The sequence below is a fragment of the Tenebrio molitor genome, chromosome 5, assembly GCF_963966145.1.
Source record: "Tenebrio molitor chromosome 5, icTenMoli1.1, whole genome shotgun sequence".
In the NCBI taxonomy this organism is placed as follows: Eukaryota; Metazoa; Arthropoda; class Insecta; order Coleoptera; family Tenebrionidae; genus Tenebrio; species Tenebrio molitor.
Window position 1 is genome coordinate 13,036,157 of NC_091050.1, and position 22,105 is coordinate 13,058,261.

At 41.4% G+C, this 22,105-nt stretch overlaps 1 protein-coding gene across 10 annotated transcripts in view; it reads right to left on the minus strand.

The window, feature by feature from the left end:
• The window catches only part of LOC138130457 (pleckstrin homology domain-containing family G member 5), a 68,290-nt gene that overhangs the window by 27,329 nt on the left and 18,856 nt on the right, over positions 1-22,105 (minus strand). For 2 of the 10 annotated variants that reach the window (XM_069046940.1, XM_069046941.1), the window contains exons 3-4: positions 17,703-17,761; positions 5,610-5,833 (exon numbers count right to left, since the gene is read on the minus strand). In XM_069046940.1, the coding sequence (XP_068903041.1) occupies positions 5,610-5,833; positions 17,703-17,761 (283 nt within the window). The other 8 variants (XM_069046942.1, XM_069046935.1, XM_069046933.1 and 5 more) reach the window with 8 other exon arrangements.

Below are 22,105 nucleotides of genomic sequence, written 5' to 3' on the forward strand. Positions count from 1 at the left end.
TGTAAAAGCGGACGTTTATTCGCCTGTAAAAGCCATTTTTAGGGCGAGGGATGTTGCTTAAATTATTATCGGATTGATGCTCGCTCCGGCACCACCACGAAATTAAACGTCGTCCACATGTTGCAACCCCAAATTATCGTTGAAAAAATGGAGGAGAGATAAATTGGTGTCATCCTGTTCAAATAGTGATACTAATCGGTTAGATAATATTGGAAAACAATCGGGCGGGATCAAACATCAAATAAATAAACTGCGTTTATCGCGCAATCTGCCGTTTATTAAAAAAATCAAATGCATCAGCGATTGTTCCGATGATAAAATCAAAAGTGCATCAATTACGTTGCAATTTTGGATTTTTTCCGTTCAGATCCTCGCTAGTCGGATGTAAATTCGCATCCACCGCAACGAAACATACAATTTAGTTAGAACTAATTAATGCGATTAGAGTTTTAGCTGTGTAAGTTCTGGTAAATAAAAATGCAACATCCGAGTTTGCGGAGGCTCGCGAAACTCAATTACACCCTCGCTAATTGATTTTCCACCCCAATTAACAAATTCTCCACTCCCGAACGATTTTTTTCGACGCGGGATGCTTTACACTATTCTATTTTCTTAACGAGGCACTCTGGATGAAAAATCGCCGCTCCCGAACCGCTTTGCGGGGAGTCCCCATTCGTCCCCCGGCTCGAGGGTAGTTTTTACGTCATTTCTCGTGATTTGTTTTAAATGGGAAAGGCGGCGAGTGATCGATGATTTTAATTTCTCGCCCCCGTCGAGGACGAACATTTTCGCCGGATGACGACGGTTTCTTCGCAGGACGGTGCGCTCAAGGATTAATCCTTGTTCGTGCTGCAGCAAATCGGTTTCGGGGGTGCAGCTTTCGCGTAAACAGAGACGGGATTTCGCCGTTACGATTCGATTTAATGACGGAATTTAATTCAACGCGACCGGACCGTGTTGATAGTTGCGATTAAGGGGATGATGGTCGTGAAATTTTGCGCGATTGGATTCGGCGGGGCCGGCGATAGATTCGCGTTGTTCCTGCCGTTTTTACGCCGCCGTAAAAAGTCCAATTTGCCGAGGGGACGCTAATAAAACGGAACGTTATTAAATCTAAAAAACCATCAAAATGCAAACGAGCAGTGTACCTTGCCTAGCGTAATTCGTGCTTGCCGAGTTAACACTTTGCACCTGACATTTAATTAAGAAATATGGCACTCGAAATACTGTAAACCCGCTGATAACAAATAATTAAAAGTGTACCTCCGGCTGGCGGGGCACGGCATCCGTGCCGAACAATTATGAAATAATTAAATGTTTAGTTTTACGACCCCGACGCACGAGAAATGACTCTTTAACGTTTTCTTTTATTATTTATTGCGCCGCCACGTTAATGTGCTTTTCTAAAACCGGACGGCTTCGAACGAGGACCTTGGGACGATTATTATTCCTGCGTCCTCTAATTAGTTGCAATTTTTGCCAAGTCTATTTATGTCGCTTCTGACTCGCACATCCATTCAGAGTCCTCTGCACACATCTCGGTTTTATTAATAAACGTTCATGTGCACGCTTGTTCGTTTTTTGTTTGTTATTTCTTCATCGTCGCACTCCGCCAATATCGAAAGGCTCTCGTTTACATTCACCAAAGACCACGAAAAACGAACAACAACCGTACCATTTTTATCTACGACTCCTCGAACAAACTCATTATCTTCCTAGTTTGCACCAGGTAATGAAGTTCATTATTGCACTAGTGAGGTAACAGAATCATCACCTAGCTGAACTCGTTTGGACAAATACCGTAAATACCTATTACCTTACTCGTCACCGAGAATTTAGTTTACTTCAATAAAAATTTTATCGGCTAATACGAGATAATCCATCTCGGATACAAAAATCCTTTTAATTTTTATTAGTTTTATCGTACCTTCAGTCTGTTCCTCACCGAATTTTCCTACTTAATTTTGACAATACACCATTTTACGAACGGTATTCGTAAATTTTATTGCGGCAGGTTTATTTCCTTTTTTCTGTGTTTAAAGTACCTCATCATTTTTTCGGATTAAAACTTTATAGGTCATAAAATTCTCCATTATCATGCTCAGAGTCGGTGTGCTCACCACCCCCGAATTATTCGTTTTTATTCGCTCAATCTTCTCATCATTATGCGTGCGACCGGACAAACCATAACTTTTAATAAACGCAATTGCAATTGCTGATTAAGCGAATTTGGCAGAATAACGAATGACCCAGCAGCGGAGAAACACGATAATACGGCCCATTCCAAAAAAAAAAAAGTAGTAGAACGAACTGCGAAAACTACAGAGGAATATTGCTGCTCGACGTTACATACAAAGTGCTGGCAAAAATACTTAAAAACAGACTAAGAGGTCGATTTCAAGTTGTCCTGCAACGGTCGCAACTTGTCTTGTCATGGTAACCGCGCAAAATTGCAAGTGTGACAAAGATGAAGCATATTGGTAATTAAGGTGTAGGACAAAGATAGCTACACATTTGCGCTGCACCACCTATTTGCGACCATGACTTGAAATCGGCGCCTAAGAAGCTTCTTTCATGATACCCTAAGAGGCGAGTACCAAGGAGGATTTAGGAAGGGCAGATCAACCGCAGACCAGATTTGCACACTGAAGATGTTACAGACGCAGAGCTTTGAACAAAACCTAAGTCTCTATGTCTTGTTCGTAGATTTTAAGAAAGCTTATGACTCAACAGAAAGAAATAAACAATGGGCCATATGCATAAACCATTAGCAAATGCTTTTACTTGTATTAGTGAGAGATAGAAATACATGGACTCTATTAGATAGAAAAAGACAAATATATAGTATAAGCAAATGCTTATTCACTTATTCTTATGCAACGAAAAAATTGAAATCACGAAGAAATTAATCGGTCTGACAAAAATGACCCTGACAGAAATAGAACAAAATTTCAGCAGAGTATTACAAAATTTTGGAAGAAAAATCGGAGTCAGACAAGGGGATCCGCTATCGACAGTGTTATTTAATATAGTTTTAGAAGTAGTTTTTAGAGACAGAGAATTACAAACACAAGGAATAATATACTTCCGAAAACAACAAGTGATTGCTTATGCAGATGATCAAAAAAGGAAACGGAAAAAGCATTTAGAAAAATTTAAAAAGCTGCGAGGGGTTATGGACTGAGGACAAACGAAAATAAAAGTATGTATTAATGAAAGGGGAAACAACAATCGACGAACCATATAGCAAATTCAACAGAAATAAAAATCTATAACTTTGAACACCTAAGAGTAATAGTCTCCTGCGATAACGAAGAAGAGAGCTAAAAGAATGAGTAGAGGAAGCAAGGCAATGGGCTCATCAAACAGTATAGTGCAGAATATACAGGGTCATTATAAATGATTGTTCCATCGCAGTTGGCGTTGGTGACGTAGTTGAATGTGCCGCAAGCCTTCTAACATGAGTGAGACTAGTATCGCCGATAAGTGGCGCTACTGATGGAAATCTATCTACTAGTTTGTCTAACGTTGCGTTTTTGTAGGTTTTCAACGCCAACAACGATGGGACAATCATTTATAAGGACCCTGTAAAAGCACAAAGGATAAGGTGGCCGGGTCATGTTGGTAGAATGACAGAACATAGACATGCGAAGAGATCGTTGCTATAGGGAGAAGGAGGAAAAAGGAAGAAGAGAAGACGGAAGAAATAAGTGGCTGGAGGAAGTAACAGCAGACAGTACTAGGCGTAACAGACTGGAAGAAAGAGTCACAGGAGAGAGCCCATTGGAGAAAAATAGCCAAGAAGAGTTGTGACGACATGGAGAATAGGATGGATGTGACATGTAGAGCGGAAACTGGAGGACTAAGTCATGCGCCTTAATGGCCTGCAGAACTGTTTTTCATCTATGTATTATTTATTCAATTCCAAAAATATTTATCTCAACTTTTACACTTGCTATCAGCGAGATCGAGAAATTTTCGATTGACCGGATTCGAACAATGCAAACATTTTTAGAACAATTAGAATTGTTTAATTGGTCCATTAACTGACATCGGAGTAGGAAAGCTCCCCCAAATTTTTGGACTTAACGACAACTAGCGTGAAACAGCAATATGACCCTATCATTGTCTTTCACCAGACAATTATCAATTAAAATGATATTGGCAAACTTTAAAACTGTGCTGCTATCAGTAAAACAAATGAAAAAATTTCTGAAGTGTCTATTTAACTGATACGGGCAAATTCCAGTTAAAATCGTAATGAATCATATTGTTTTCTTTTTGCGTTAGTCTAACAAGTAGCGAGGAACTTTGTGATTACTAAGCATAATTAATTTTAATTTATTACAGCTTTTAAACGCTCACCTTGAATACAAATTGCCCAACGACGAACAACAATTAAAAATTCTTATTCCAACTTTTTAGATTATTTTAAACGCAACAATCTCTCGTTCATCCCGAAGGAATCCAACTTATCGCATCACAATTCTTCGAAAGATAATAATTAAATACCTACCGGTTTCTTTTTTTTTGTTGGTATTTTTCAATTGACGAATCAGAAACAACGTCGTAACCGATATCTGCTGTTTGTCGCACGTTCACGCCGAATAACCGAGTTATCCCGTTTCCTTATTTGTGACGGTTGGTCCTTGGGGAGGTCGTCTTTGCTTTGGCAACACGATAATTCACTTAATTTGTTAAGCTCGATTCCATTCGGAGTCTTTGAGGCACGCATGACCCGGCGCGGACCGTAATTTTCAGGTGTCTCTTCCGGAATCCTGGGCCACTAACCAGTCGAGTGCTCTCGTGGCTCTCCGATTGCCCCAAAAGATTGAATTATTCAGAACACTCTGCTCCCCAGACTCTCAAAGCGTGTCGAATTTAGCATCCTCGAGAAAAATACACATAAAAGGCCTTGTCCGTCACATTTTAAAAACAATTTCGACAGGATCGATCGCGGGGCGCAACGAACCTCCGGGTGGGGGAGTCCTCCGATTGATTTACCACACCGTTTCGATCAACTAATTTGTTGCAAAGGAATATCTGAATAAATAGAGACGCGACTAGAGTCCTGATAAGGCAAATATTTGCAGCCCCCATGCCGACATTAACAAGAAAGCAATTATGAAGTTTCCGACGGGAACAATGGACGGGGAGGTGGCAGAGCGACGATCGAGAGGGCCGCGCTCTATACAGGGTGATAAATAACCGACTTGCCAAACTATCACGAGCGAGACCTTTTCAACTGGGGCCTAAAACTATTAAAAAAAAATGTTTTTTCACTCCCCGGAAGTAGTCAAATCAACCAGTTAAACTCAATTAGTCTTGTGACATTATCGTGCGGTCCCGGAAAAATTAATTTGAATCGGCTATAAGTCAGGGGATATGTGTGTAACATCCCCGGGACAGTTTTACGAGTTCATCCCGTACGAGGTGTCGGGATTTATGTGGCTGCAACGACCTCGCTCGTCCGCATTATCGCGTCGATCCTCCAAGGGCGCCCCCCATTTGCTGTTGTTTTAAAAGTAATCCATCCCGGCCGGGGCTTAATTGGTCCCGGAATTTACGACGGCCGTTCCTCTATGAAAATATCACGAATCGATACTCACTATCTGTGCGTCGGACTGGTGGGACCGTCGACATTTTCCTGGTTGAGGTGGTGGAGGGACGGGAGCGAGAGGGCGCCCGATTGCTCAGCCAGACCTGTAATTCGACACAGATCAAGTCCTGGAGCAACACCGCCTCGTCCACACTCACATCCCTGGTGCTGGAGGTTCTCGCTCGCCGTGGAGATGCCCCTGTGGTAGACGGGGCGTCGGAATTCGGGGGACCTCTGCAACGAGAAGACAACCCATTAGAACCGTTCGATGACGATATCGGGTTTTCGCACGGGCGACCGGTTAATTGACAGATCGATTGCGACCAAACTAGGCTATTGTAATTATCGGACCCGCCAATAATCCCCTCCGATATCATCCTGGCGGGTGACCACCAAAAAAACCACCACGCAGACCAAAAACCTTCGAAAAAGCGGTGAACTTGCACATGCGACTTTTGCTCGACATTTGATTTTCGCTCGTACAGATTTTAATCAAACTCCGGATTAACCATTCCACTGTTTTGTTTCGACGAGACCATCATGCAGATTCGACAAAGCGCGATTGATTAACACGGAAATTTGTCACAAACGTGTGCACTTTTGGCAAAATGCAGATCGACCTGGAATGTCGGACGTGTTATTTGCAAATTATTTTTAAAGTGTACCGAATGATTGAATTCTTAACGAGTTCGTTCGATGTCTCGTGTCCGCTGTTACGGTTATAAACATTACAAGACAAATAACCGTTAAAAAATAAAAGCGAGAACAATTAGCCATTGTCGCATTCGATATAAACGAGAATATAAAGATTTGTCCAACAATGTTTGTTTCTGAAACAATTGCACGTTGCAAAATATGACGTCGTTGTTGCAAAAAAGCGAAATGATTATTTTTGCGTTAATTGTGGTGGTAAAAGCGTCGGTGCAGCTGAATAATGGACCTTCAAAATGTTCATGAGAAATCCCGATTGCACACGACTGTCAGAGTGAAAGTGAAGTGGAACAAAACCGAAATCACTGTGTACATTGGGCAAATCGAGATTGCATTATTTTCGGATAATCGTCGAAGGTTGTTAATTTTACACGAATTAATTACCCAACGCCTTATCGATTCTGCAACCAACATTACCCAAAATTGTGTTGCCGAGAGCCGCAAATTAGCGAGAATAAACACTCGAGACGAGTACGGATTAAATCTACAACGTTGTCCCGTGGAGTAATTATTCAACAAATTATCAACCCATCAAGAAACAGTCACGTTTCCTCATTGGTCGAGGAATATAGATTTTCGCAATTTTCTTAATCGGTGAAAAATCACGTTTCATGTTTCTGCCAACTATTTTTAACCGCGAATACGCGCATTTACATAGATTATGATTTTTTTGTGGTGTGCAAAATTTATGGGGTTTTTATCGTCGCTGGAAAAATAAAAAATTTAACGCGTTGCGATTTTACGGCCAATCGACGAGTACACATAATTTTTGAAATTGATCCATTATTATAAAACATCACCGGTGCCCTTACCACATCAATCATTATTTTTATTATTTCAGACGAAAAACTTCAACAGAATCGACATCTTGATTCAAAGGCCACCTACTACCACTCGAAATTGGCAAATTTATGTGACACAAAGTGTACCTATATTATTTTTGACGTTTATAAAGAGCGTAAATGTAGCAATTTTGAGTTATTTTCCGTGCTCAGTCCAGGTAATAATTTATCGGAGTCGCGAGAATTTACTCCGTCGACTCGCACCGATATTTCTGATTAACATTTCGTCGTCGATATCGGAAAATTCAGCGAGCAATTGCCACCCACCGTGGAAAGCGTCCCGAATCCGTGAGATATAGAAAAGTTGAAATTGTGCACGCTCCGCTGTCAAATAAAATGAGACGTCGGGAGGAGTAAAATGAAAATACATATTTACAGCTTAAATAAAAGAAACTTACGAGAGAACATTTTCTCGAATGTAATCTTTTCGCTGCCATAATTTCGAACGAACCGCACAACTTCGGGACACCAAAGGGAAAAATGGCGTCACATCATTTTGCGGGTCACGCACAAAAACGCAACGTTCGTCTCTGCAAGATGCAGAAGTGTTCGTTATTTGACGTTGTCGATCTGGACCGATATAAAATCGAACAATTGCAATGTGGTCGTTGCAGAGGTGGTGTTTGAAATCGTTCGTTCGCTTTATGGGCGAGATAATTACGTCGATCTGATTTCCGATAAATTTTGGCAAAACACATAATCAGAAGGAAGGAATGTACGTACGAGCGTGTGCGTAAGTTTTGAAACGGACACGTGGGTAAAGCCATAAATTTCACACGCACCACACGATTAATCCCTCAGATTAGTCGAGATAGTTTTCGTACGACTATCTATAAATAACGAACGAGGTACAGATCGGTCGCGAGTAATCAAATCGTTCCGTAGATTTGAACGGTAAAATCGACAGAACGAAAGCAAAAGTGCTTCCTGAATGAAATCGAAACGTTTCTTTAAAAACAGAGCGGAGCTTTCTCGTCGGAAGTGTTCTCGGTTGACGTCGACAGATAACAATAATTACGAATTTCGAGATACAAGCTAGAATTACCCGTAACAAACGCTGCTGTTTTGAGCCACGCTTGATTCAGCTTTTCGTAGAAATACAACCTGTTGAAGGCGCCCGTTTATCTGATAAACTCTACGAAAAATCCACCAATATCTGAGAGCGTAGAGAAGAATTTTATTTATCTCGCTTCACAACGATACTGTTTGATCAGGTAACCTGTATCAAATCGGTCTGATATCGACACTCAGGTGCGCCAGCTATTCATCGCTTTGTTGTTAGTGTCACTCAAGACAACCATTTATTTATTTATTTGTTTATTTATTATTGACCCACAAAAGTCTAGACACACAGAAGAATTGACTCGGTTCGAGTGTTGGAAAAAAGCAAAGAATCCGATTGTCTCCGAGTGGGGTGTATTGTGCAGCAACGAGCGTTCGTTGTTGTCGCATAATCGCAGAACAATCGAAAGAGACCTCTCCTTTTGTTTATGCGAAACTGTTGTCATCCCTTGTAAATTTGGGGCGAGACCGAAGGACACCCGATCCCCGGCTCCGCTACAATCAAACAATGGGGGAGTGACAAAAGTGAGGCTGGTTAATGGCGTTTTCGTGTTCCATTATGCTCTTCTTTCGCCGATTGCACATTCTTGATTTAATTGTCATCGTTGGAGGAGGACAAAAGGAATTCGAAAAATTCGACGGGTCAGATTGTCACAAGCAGATAACGGTGGCAGATGATGCGTGTCGTGGAGATCACCGAATCGATCGATCTCTCTTTGTCGGCTACCGATCGAGTGTGACTCACTTACCTTCTCGATCATGCTTTGCGTCCTTCCGATACATGCTTTATCCGGCCAGGGATCCCCCTCGCCGTAATTAATGTTGTTCAGAACGTCATAGTCCACGAAACTCAAGTCGTTGTAACTGACACTGACGTCGTTCTCGACGAGCGACTGCAACGACTGCTTCCACTCGAGCTGCTTCTCTTCGCTCAGCTTCTCCCTCGACCTGTCCCTTTTCTTGCTCAGCTCCCTCACGCTCATCGACCTCTTGAGGAAGTTCTTGGACTCCTCGCCGAACTTCCTGAAGAGCGAGGCGGTCCTGTTGAGCTTGACCACCGGCTTCTGGTTGAGCTCCATCGCCGACGAGTACTTCTTGCTCCATCGCAACGTCGAGATCTTGGCGTGGGGGTCGAAGTCGTCGTAGTTCTCCGGATGGTGCTGTTCGCCCTCGACGGCGACCACGCCGTTCTCCTTGGTCTTGTGCTTCTTGCTGAGGAAGCTGAACGACAGCTTCTTCTTCTTCTTGGGGGTCTTGTGTTCGACGGCGGGGTTGACGGCCTCGCACACGCAGTCGTTGTCGTTCTCGTCGACCAGGCCGAGCGCCTGCTTGGTGCTGTGACCGTCCACGTCGGTAAGGAGCAGCTCGTTTTCGATGATGGACGTCCTCCTGTTGTGCTTCTTGAGCGAACGTTCGTCGGCACGGATCTGTCGCTCGCGCGCCATCACTTCACCTTGCACCACGCACACCGCTTTGTCGACCGCCTCCCGGATTATCTCGCCGACGAAGGTTTCCACATCACTGGCGCGAGGTTTTGACACTTTACCGTTCGTGTCGCGAGCGATCCTCCCGTTATCGCTGATCTTAGATAACCACTTCTTATCGTTACATTTGGCGGCACAGTCACTGTGGACGCCCTCGCAAATCATCGACGTTTCTTCCGACACCATTTTCTTCTCCTCGTCTGGGACATCTCTCCGGACGGTTAGACGGTTCGCGTGTCGGGCAATTTTAGGCTGCAATCGGAAAATTTGCGCTGCGATCGTAAATCGTGCGTGTCATCCTTTATCGCGATTCGTTTTAATAAACTGATAAAAACGACGAGATAGCAGTTTTATTGGAGCGCTCCGCACGACGGCAGCGTTCCGTAGTCGTGGGGTCAACGAAAATCTTAAACGAGTGCGATTTTCTTACGGCGCTTTCACTAACCGATCGATACAATAACAAACCACCGACCATAATTTCTCTCGATTTACGAAACTGCATCGTGAGGTTACATCTGGCTTCCTTTCGAATGCATAATGGCCGCGGTATTATTAAATATCACCGGTAGCGTGAAAAAAATCGCTATTTAGAAACTTGTTATTCTTCATTAACAACGCCTGATGGCAGGTTCGAATAAAAAATCTCTTCTGGTCAGCCTTCTAACGTTTCGTGGCTCGATACTTCGTCGCCCGTGGTCGAGATAAAATAATAATCGTGTTCGGTGGTTATTAGATAGATATCTATCTATCTATCTATTTATAAATGGAACTTTGATAGCGTCCTTGAACAATCGCACTGTCCCTATTACTCATTTTGCAAAAAGCCAACTCGCGGCGAAACTGATCAATTATTGAGTAATAGGTGCACGTCGCGGAGGCGGCAACTCATTTCCTGATGCGCCAATTCTAATACATATTCCCTCTGTTTACGGCGATTTATCAACTTTATCGAGAGTTGGTCTCCGGGAAAGTTTTCAACTGTGAAATATAACTCGCGTTTCCACTCCAACGCCACATATTTCAGGCGGATTTCTGGAAAATTGCCGGTCAAAACCATAAATTCGACTCGACAAAGTCACGAACTGGAGTGCTCTTGCCACTGATTATATCACCATGATGACACTCGCACCAACTTTGTTGCGAAAGGTTAGTTTCTTTGCAAATAAGTGCGATATTTCTAGATTATCTCTCGTCGCGCCCCGCTTCAAAAACTTCCCCAAATTCGACTCTTCAAAATTTCATTTTCTCCCCCACAACTTTTATTACGATCCTCTTCGAGAGACGAAAGCTTTTAAAGTCTTATATTTTTACGCGTTTAGGGGGCTTTGTCCGCGACTAATTTTTAACGAGTACGTCGTTTTCGCTTTTTGTCGGGTGAGAGTGCAACCTCTCTTTTTAACACGGAACGGATTTTTGACTGTTAACTTTTTAAACGAAAAACGCTAATACGTGACCGAGATTCTTTTATTCTCGTACTGGTCAGAGTCGTTTCGTTACCGAGCCAAGGTAACATGAATGTCAACCGACACCCGTCGGATATTTCCGAGAAAGAAAGCAAAATCTTATTCGATTGTTTTATTTTTCACCTTCGAAAATGCTTCAAAATAGAAAATTATCGCTCGTTTACAAAATGTCGCAATCATCAATTTGAAGAACTACTCGATTCGAAATAAAAACAATTTTTCTTGTCACTTTTGGAAAATTTTCAAAACACTTTCCGTGTCGAGTGCCCGAAACGTTGTGCAACGTGCAGCGTTGATCGGTGTGTTTGTATAAATTTAGCCGAAAAGTCCTCGCGTCTCAAAACATTGTGAATTTATGTGTTTTTGAAGTTGGCCGCTTGACGACGTTTCGAAACGCATAAACTTGAGGAAAGACGCAGAATGTCGTGGGTTTCGTCGTTGCAACCCTCGACGAGTCGTGACTTCTTAATTTCCGCGAGAACGTAAAAAATTGATGTCGGTAGTAAACGAGCAAGTGTCACTCGCCAGGTGGCGCTGCACTTATTCTCGCCGATCCCGAAGGAAAGTGTTGAGGACCTGCCGTACGAAAACCGCACTCTCACTATCCCACACGCGAATTATGCAAAAGATAAGATAACGATCGGTGCCGATTAAGCGGATAAAAAGAAATCGGTGAAAACAAATTCGTTACGCATCTGAATAATATGTTAATTCGGAAAAAAAAAGTTGTTTGTACTTGGGACAATAGTTTCCCACGAGAGTTTTTCGCGTTATCGGATATGCAAACCGCGAATTTTTTCGCAGACCGGCCGATTTCTACTGACACACTTCACTCCTGGACGGAGTTTTCGCGGTGCCATTGGCGACACTTTACGAAAATAAAGCGCCGACAACGTCCGCTTTTACGAAGGAAAACGCAAATAAACCTGAGGACGGCGCCAGCGATCGAAAAAATCCGTTACGGGGGACGGATTTAGACGCGGCGAGAATTCGCCGCCTCGCAGGATCTGCACGTCACGGATTCCTGCGAGTCTTCGCCCGCCAAAAATGGCGGTGGTCCGGGGGATTCCGGCGGATCGGACGCCGCCGCCGCGCGTTCCGGTTTTTAGCCGGCGGGGGCGGCGGACTCCTGGCACATCGCGGGACGACCACTGAACACTGCACCGCGCGGAGCCCGAGGCTCTTCGCGAAAAACTGAGGCCGCCGTCGACGGAAACTCAAAAATACACCGACCACACCGGCGAAATCTCTTCGTTTGCCATGTGATGGAGACAAAAACGCGCCCGATCGTGCACCATGTGATTAGAAAAAGGTGGGATTATCGCGATCGGCTGTATAGCACTGCATCAACACTCGATTCGCCGCTCCACTAGGAAATATCGCCTCGAAGTGTTGTCAGCCACGACGACGGCTAAAAATTATTTTCGAGCAATTACTACGTAACGATAAGGGAAGTAGAAACTCTCATTACGCTACTCTACGTACACCGGACTGTTGCCGTTCGGTATAATTACCTCGCCTGATGGATTTGTTGTGATTGGATATTTTTTATCGCGGTCTTAATCTCTCCGCGATAAAACGCGTACGCATTCCGATGTTTTCATTTTTTTTTTTTGTGTCACTTTGAATTTTTCAATGCCACGACACATTTGTAATGAAAATTGCTGCGGCGATAAGAGCGTGAAGCTCGAGTGGGCAGGAGGAAAATGGGACGGCGACCTTGACCGGGCAGGATTCCAAAATTTTTTCCAACAGTGACGCAGAAAAACCCCGTTTACTTGGTAGACGCAATTTAAAGGCGGCGTCGAAGCAACATGTGTTGGCAGCAATCAGCAATTAATAATTTCATCGAAATTAATTGAACCGACGGAGCGCGGTTCATGGCTGCAGTAGCGTAACTAGGAGAGGGGCGAAGGAGCCGCACTTTAATAATATGAAACTTGGGAATTGGGTCGTAATATCTATCACAACGATTATTGCAAAATTAAAACACGTTCTAACATTGGAAATAATGAACTGGATGTATTTGGAGGTGCGGGGGCAGGGAGTGATGTGACCCTGCCTTAAAAATGTCATAAGTGCTGAGGTTTACTCATTGTTTACATTTAAAATTTTAGTAATTTTTTTAAATTACATTGTGATGTAACGGAGATTAAATAAATCCAACAATCGACTCATTCACAGTTAAACTTGTGACTAAAAAATTAACAACTGGAGCTCGTTGAAAAATCTAAGGTTACACCGACAAAGCAAAATAAGTTTTGAAAACAAGTACGTTTTGTTTTTTTTCTCAAAAACTGGTACAGTAATAAGTTAAACACAACACTTGAGACATCAGATATGAATACAATATTTTACGTCAGAATATAATATCTGTCAGACTTAAATTAGCAAAAATCTTTTCTACAACCGCATTTGCGAATTTTTGATTTTTTTAATTTTTGTAAAATTTTCCTTGGATGCTAAAATATTTGTGAAAAATATAAAAAATATAACTATTTTAGCATCCAAGGAGACTTTTTGACAAATATTTTTTCACTATCAAAAATGAGATACTTTGCTACTTGATTACGATGCATAAATGTCACGTTTTTTGACGGTTGTAGAAAAAATCTTTTTTGCAACATAAAAACTACAAAAATTATTCTCTTTACAAGAAATAAACAGTAGGACCAGAATGAAAATTGTTGGAAGATGTACTATACCGAATAGAAGTTAATAAGATAAATATATAGTTTGCAGTTTATCAACATAATTAATGGTTATTTATACAACATGTGCGTAAAGTACTACTTTTTTTACTAGCGGCATGTTTACACACACAAACCCAGCGAATGTAACAAATTCCGAAGTTGCGTAAATAATTGTTCGCAACATCATTATTTGTGTAAATAAAATTGTTAAATAACAATAATTAATGTTAATAAATTTAATAAATTTTAAATACAAGAAATTATAAAAAACACATATGCGGTTTACGATCGATAATTGATAAATGTAGGATTTGCGGAACTGAAGGGGAAACAATTGAACACATCATTTCTTCTTGCACCGTTTTGGCTCAAAGCGAATATAAAAAACGTCACGATATATTCGCTAAAATTATACACATGAATTTAGCTGTTAAATTCAATTTATTAAAGAATACACAACCACATTATAGTTATACACCAGAAAGTTGTTTGGAAAATGACAGTTACAAGTTATATTTTGATAGAACAATTTTAACTGACATTCATATTAAGCATAACAGACCAGACATTATAATTTTAAATAAACAACAAAAGCAAGCATATCTTTTAGATATAGCTGTTCCAAATTCACATAATATAACACAGACATATAACACAAAAATTAATAAATATTTAGAGCTGTCCGTTGCTATGAGAAATCTTTGGTGTTTAGAAAAAAATTCGATTTTACCACTTGTAATTTCAGCAACGGGAATAGTACTGCAATCTCTTTTTAAAAATTTAAAAATTCTGGATTTAGATAACACATTGGTAGTTGAAATTCAAAAAGGTATATTATTATACTCATGTCACATCGTGAGGAAGTTCCTTAACATTGACACAGAACATAATACACAACAAAGTCAAAATGCGGAGGCGAGACGCCGGTAATTATGTTGATAAGCACTGCACTATTACTTGATAGTAATATCCGTAATAGTGTATGTACTCCGGCAAAATTGCCGTGCCGCCGGGTGGAGGTGGGATAGTATAATATTAATACACTTAAAGTTCTTTTGCAATTATTTCCATAAAATCAATGAATACATGCATTGCCAAGTATTCCAGTAGAAATTCTATTTGGATTTCTTTATTTTTGTAGCAAATTAAGCAAAACTTAGTTAAGTGCAAATGTACTAAAGTATAAAAGAAAGTTCTCCAAACTGCAAAACAAAGTATTTTATTTTAGACTACGAAAAATGGCCCCTTTAGACGCCCAATGTTGATTGAACAAAAAACGACCACTTTTTTAATAGTAGTGCAAATTTTTCTTGTTGACACCGACTTAAAACTCATTTTTTGAAATATGAATTTTTATTACATATACATACAAATTTCAGCATTTTTCATTATTTTAATTTACATTTATAGCATGAAAACGAATACTTTTCTCGCAATTTGCATTTTCTATTTGGAGAGAGAGTGGATAGTGGCATTTAAAATTTTACTGCACAAAATCCAATTACCATGTCATTGAACACAAAAAATAAATTGCAGGGTGTCGACACGTCACAAAGCCACTCTCTTATGCGGAAGAATTCTTACGAAGAAACTTCATGACACAAATCACATGACGAAACTTATAAAAGAATTTTTTTCTAGCGCACAAATTAAAACCATGAAATGACATCACAGAGTCCTGAACTTTGTCCGCATGGAAAGTAGTTCATAATTGTAAAAATTCGGCATTTTTTTTGGCAGAGAACAATCAAGAGAATTGAAGGACTATTTGCGATAATTTAAATTGCGGAAAATTTATTATTTCATGAGGCAATCCATCTTAATTGGTTCAATGCTAAATGTCTAGTGATGATAAAAATAACAAATTAGCCTCTACTTGTAAGAAAATTTATCTAGAAACGTTTGTTTATTTCAGTTTTCTATTTTCGCCCTTTGGCTAACCGGAAAACCAACTGAAAAATATTAAAGTTTTTCTAATTTTATTCTAGCAACAACAGACCGATAAATAAAAAGTGCACAATACTACACAATATCTGTGGCGGTCGTGAAAAAGTAGGTAAGTCAAAAATGTTAATTTTTCAGGCCAAAATTCCACATCATTCCTAAAATCCTGTAATTAAATAGAAACTTCTTTCTACCTGTACTTGCTTTCAATATAAGTAAATTTTAAACTGTGAAAATCTGAATTATTTAACTCCATGATTTATTATTAAGGTGTAAACATCGTTAACTCATTTTTGAAATTATTTGACTTACCTACTTTTTCACGACCGCCACAGATATAACAAATTGGTTTCAATTTTTCTACATAAATCCGAGTTTTTGATCCACCACTGGAAAACTGTCCATATCGAGTTGGACAAGTTGTCAAATTAGTCTGGCAGCCATTTTGAACTGACGCCATCTCGTCTAACCAATTCCCTTCTTACACAGAAAAATATATTTAAGTAAATTGGTTTGGCTTTTTTATCCAGATTAAGAACCTCAATTATAGGATTTCACCGTCTGTGAGATAAAACAGGAGAAAAATTTTAAATAACAGCACGACAACAGCTCTTTTTTTAATTAATTATTACGATCCTTCCCATCCACCTCTTGGGACGGAATTACAAAAACAGGCACATCATTTTGGAACAAAATTTGTCCAATCCTCAGACAGCGTTTATTACACAGGAGACGTAATTTTTCTCTCCAACAAACAAACAAAACACGTTCGGTAGAAACGGTTTGCATCATTTACTAATTAAAACTCCACCAATTATAATTTGAAAATTCGTGACCAGAGTATGAAAAATACCCATACATGGTTACATCAACATTGCCACATTTAGCATACGGACGAGGTAAATACGTTAAACCGCAGTGAATCACCAACAGCTCAAAATTGTGCTAGTCACAATTGTAAAAATATAAACAGTTTCGGAGGAATCCGTAATGTGGCGGATCACTCATAGGACGAAGAGTCACGGACACAATGATCTCCCCTGTTGCGACACGATTTTTATCGGGAATTTTCTCAAATATGCAAGTACTCGTCTATTTGTTGTCGGGTGTTTTTGCCAAGATATCTTGACGCAATGCCAAAAACAGCGAAGATTCCACTTCGACAAACATCCGAGACAATTTAAACATAACACATTATCACGGTAACGACCACCGACGGTTTCCAAGCGATGATCGCGATAATTGGTAGATTTTTCCTTTCCGGGGAGGACCGCCAGTTGCAGATGGTCCGCGCTTCGAATCGTCGGAGGATGCATTTCTATTTTCGTCCGGAAAGAATGGAAATCGATGGAGACGCAGACGGGGCAGGAAAACAAATCGTCCGCGATGCGAGTCACCTGCCCCCGGATCGAAGGATTTTATTGAAGGATCTGCATCTTGCGGCGGTAAAAATAACGCGCGCCAGCCTAGACGAAATACCTCCGATTTTACCACATTTCACGGTGTCGTAATGTTTCACCGGGCAAAAACCGTGCTGCACGCCATCAAATCGATTCAAACCGAGTACCATCTTCGTGTAGATCGATCCCGATAATTTAATGAGCACTATAAATAACGCCCCGTTCCGAGGCGGAATTTTAGCGAAACAACGCGGGCGAAAAAACCGAAATTCGCATCGATAACAATTTATTTTCCACCCGAATTCGAGTGAGTGTTTTTCCGGTGCACGTTATACCTCCTCCCTGAATGATCACGTGTTTCCGGAACAATTGCGTGTCTACTAGAGCTTTATTCGGCTCGTCTAGTATTTGCTTTGATAGCGGGGGATGATACATCCAAACGAGCCGAACCGATGACGTGCATAATTCACCGTCTCCATTAGCCTAATCAGAAAAAGTACTCACCCTCACCGAAGCCGATTTGCAGACCGCCGCCTCACTGGACACCGGAACGACCCTCTTGTCTGGAAATGAAACATCGCTTAAAAAACACGAATGAATAATGATAAAGTCGGCTCCCGTCAGCTCGGAAAACAATGAAGGGGTGATCAGCTGCGGTGGCTCGTGCCATCAACCACAATCCGTCTCCATTAGGAGTCTGATGCGATAATTGCGCCGACCTTGGCTCTCATCATTATTCCGGCCGAGTCTTGATTGCGGCTCCGGTAACAACCGGAGTAATCGCCGCGGTGGTCGATAATAAAATCCGGCGGGCCAGTCGGAAAAACGCACAGCCCCGCCGGAAAATTCCAACAAAGAAAAACCATTCATTTCACTTTCGGCAACATCACTCCGATCAAATCGCGACGTAATAAAGACGCCAAAATTGAACTGATTTCCAGAAAAAGGAAAAGCAACATCGCTAATCGCGTCGAATTCGTGTCGGCGGTATCGACCACCCCCTTGTATTATTTATCAACGTCGATCATCCCAACGTCGTTTGGATGTCAGAAAATGGCTTCATTTCACACCCCCGTACGTTTCCGGAAAAAACTCCCTCCATGCGTTGCCAACGATGTCGCAATCAGCCCAAAGCAGATATTGTTAATTTAAACGCGTCAGCTGCACGTGTTTCCCTACTAACTGCATCAAATCAAACGATCCGAAAAATATCGATCCGGACAATTTGCCCCTGAAACTGCCGCAACCAACATCACAGCCGCAACAATTAAATTCGAATGGAAACGAATTTCATTTTCTATTGTTGGTTGGCACGTTTTAAACGTTTAATTTTTTTCCCAACGTGCGCCACAATGTGGCGCATTTCGTACATCCGAGCCTCGTTCCCCCTGTAAAATAACAAATCCCGAACGAAATGAAGCGAACTCGCTATTGATTAGTGGAACGTCTAGTATACATAATGGATTTAGCGGCAGGTGCGTGGAAAACACTTTCGGAGATGCGATCGTAAGGAAAGTATCGGTGGCGATTGTCTCGATTCGGATGACAAATGGACAAAAGATGGCAACGGGGGCAGCAAGGGAGACGTCCAGAATAGCCCGGGGCCGCAAAGGCGGAAACGGAAAGGCGGGACAAAAACGACGACAGAAACGAGAAACTAAATATCAGGAAAACAATGAGTTACTGAAAGCTGGGAGAATGGAATAATAAATATTAGAGGACAAAGGAGGCAAAACGGAGCGTGCGATACCACCGGTGTCACAATTTTAACACTAGCAATAAACATAACAAAAACGATAACGATAACAAAGTAGTTGCAATTGATTAGAAGCAAATTAGCGTAAACGAGTGCACCGCAATTTAGTTATTAAAAGCATTGTTAGGTGATTCCGATAAACATAAATTACGGACGCGATTATCTCTGCGGCACGAGTTTTAAATTTAGCGAGATAAGGGACGGAACGAATTTGGAAAATTCATAAACACGATGGATACGAAGATGTTTGCTTAGGATAACGTTGAGTCAACGGTCCGACATTACGGCGAAATTCTTTCGTATCACTCGAGTGCGATCTAGAAAGGAGACGTTTTTATTTAACTCCGGTTGGCAAATACTTTTAAAGGATTTTAAAAATTGCACTCGTCGTAAATCCCGGCCGCGACTAGTTGAAATTCTTGCCGACACCGTCTTAACGCGGCGTAAATTATTCATTGATCCCCGAGCTGCACTAACGTTTTCACGGTTGGTCCTGCTGAGACTGTTTTCAGTTCACTTGAATTCCCCCGTCGGAAAATTTAATTGATAGGATTGCACCGTGCACCGGGCACGCTCGCCCCACGACTCATATCTTAATTAATTTTTATGCGTAAATCATCTGGGGGAAAACAGGTGTCGGCGATTAGATTCCTAGATTGGCAGCAATTAGATTTGGTTTTCAGGCGGGCCCGGAACGGAGCGAAGCGAGATAATATCACTTACGCTGAGGAGAGTTTATTACCACTCAGGGATCCTGCGACAGGCGCTTTACCACTCAAAATCGACGTTTTGGGGAGAATTCCACGTCTTCATTATTACCACTGCCAGTTTCTGGGAAATTGCAACCGCACTCGGTAATAACGTTGATGTCCCCCCGACAATAATTATCAACACGAACGCCCGGGGTGTAAAAAGGGGTGGCTTATGTTTATTAATTCGTCATTTCGTCGAATACCTATTTGACGTCGGGACGAGGTTTTCGGCGTTCGTGCAATTTGCGCCGTTATCTAAAAAGCGAACAAGCAAGGTGCAGTAAAACCTCGCCGTAAACTATTAATCATGCAATAATTCCTTACTTTCGCTCCGATATTCCACGATAGAATCCACACATTTTTATCGGGGCAAGGATCGCACGCCAAACAGTGGGGGATTTACACGTGAAAAACAATCGGCACGACCAACCCCCGGTGTATTTCGGTCGAGTTTGAACCGCTGCACAAGATGCAACCAGACACGCTCTCGCGTCGGCTGCTTGGCCTACTCGATCGTGCGGTGGATCTACCAGCAGGTGCCAGGTAGCACAATAAAGTAAACTCCCCGAAGCCCGAATAAATTTAGTACACGTCCCAGTTACGTCACGACCCTATACCGAACAAGACTGTATGAATAAAGAAAACAGATCGCGACACGAACGCCGGAAAACAGGATGTTGTTCGCCTTATCGGAGTGTTTCGCCCTGAATTAATGCGAAATGGGGCCCAAACGCCCCCCGCATAAGACCCAAGGGGCCTCGTCCTTCCTCACCGAGGGCACAGCTACTTTTCGGCCGCAGGGATTCGCTAATCTCGACACTAATTAACGGTGACGCAACGTACGGACAAAGTTGACTTTCGAGTCGTTCCTTCCTCGAATATTGATCCAACCATGCCCAAACAATCAAACGTTTTTTTCACCTTTCGTTTGCTCTTCACCCAGAAATATTGAAAGAAAATTACAAAAGCTGACTTTCCGGTTGATGGATGTGATCCTCCTATTTCTTATTTAAACAAACGCATTTTTTATTTTTTACCTTCTCATCTTGGAGAAAGTATACCATTTACATTTATATATCCACATTTTTGTCCAAATAAAAAATTACAAGAGTGGGTCGTTTCCGGAATGACTTGCTCCGAGTTGTAACTGTACCAATTTGCCCAAATCCATTGGTTAGATGAGATTTTTCGTCTTAACCGGTTGCGCCACCGTAAATTTTTCCGGGCGCCCCCTTAAGTGGCGGCTCCGGTGCAAAACAAACATTGTGAAATCGCGCGTGAAGGACACAGATCCTGTTTATGTTCAATTAATTTTAATTAGAATTTTTAATGGGGGTTTGTTTGTCCAATACGGTCCTATTTTGTGTGAAAACAAATTAGAATTTAAAGAGGCAGTTATCTAATGCTTTTTCGAATCGTTAAACTTTTAATTGGGTTCGTACGAATTACCCACGCCATTTCCTGGACCTTTCACGGACGGATTACTTTTGCAAATAAACAAAGACTTGATAGTTCCCGGGGGTTTGCGAGGACGTACGACGCAATCCTTACAATTAATTAGGAATGTCAAATCGGAGCGTCCACAATCTGATGCAATAAAATGCTGAACGGACTCTGCAATAAGCAACTTTACGAATTAATTTGTCGTCGGTTATTCCGAAAAAACGAAAAGCCGATTTCGCATTCGGAATCTGCTAAGCTTGCTTGTACGGTGTACGTTGTTAGGTGGAAAAGTTGGCGGTCTAGCCGCCATTAAACAAGCAGTTAAGGGGCGGTTTCTCATTGGCTCATCACTTGATCCTTCACCAAGTTCAGGAGAAGTATTGAATAAACATAAACAGTTCAGTACAAAGTATAAACCCTCACGAAAAATTGGGGAGAAATAGGAAGAAAAGTAGGGAGAATTATCAAATTATGTGAAGAAACGAAAAGTCCTCTTTAATTTTTCTAGATATGAATGAGAAACGAAAAACAACACGATTTATTTTTAAAGGATGATCTCACATTTAAACGTGCATCTCGGGACCAGACTGAACTGGAAACTATAAAAAAAAATCGATTTAGGGCCTGTAGGTCCAAGCAAGGTAATCGTAAAATACACTACGTGCTAATAAAAACGCACCACCCAGAAGGGATGAAGTTACAAGGTAGAAGAAATTTTTATCAAACAGCTATCCACATCTTAGGAGTTGATGATAAAAACGACAGAACAAAAAACGTAAAACTTCGGTTTTTGTGAGAGTTATCCTGAAAAAGGTAGGCACTGGTTATCAGTAATTTTTTAACCGGAGTAACAGAATAGTCTGCATTTTCTGCAAAAGCTAATCGCCAGCAATGCCTGGAATTGCCTAAAGATAGCGTTTTCAACAACTGTTCGAGTTTGAATGCCAATTTTCGGC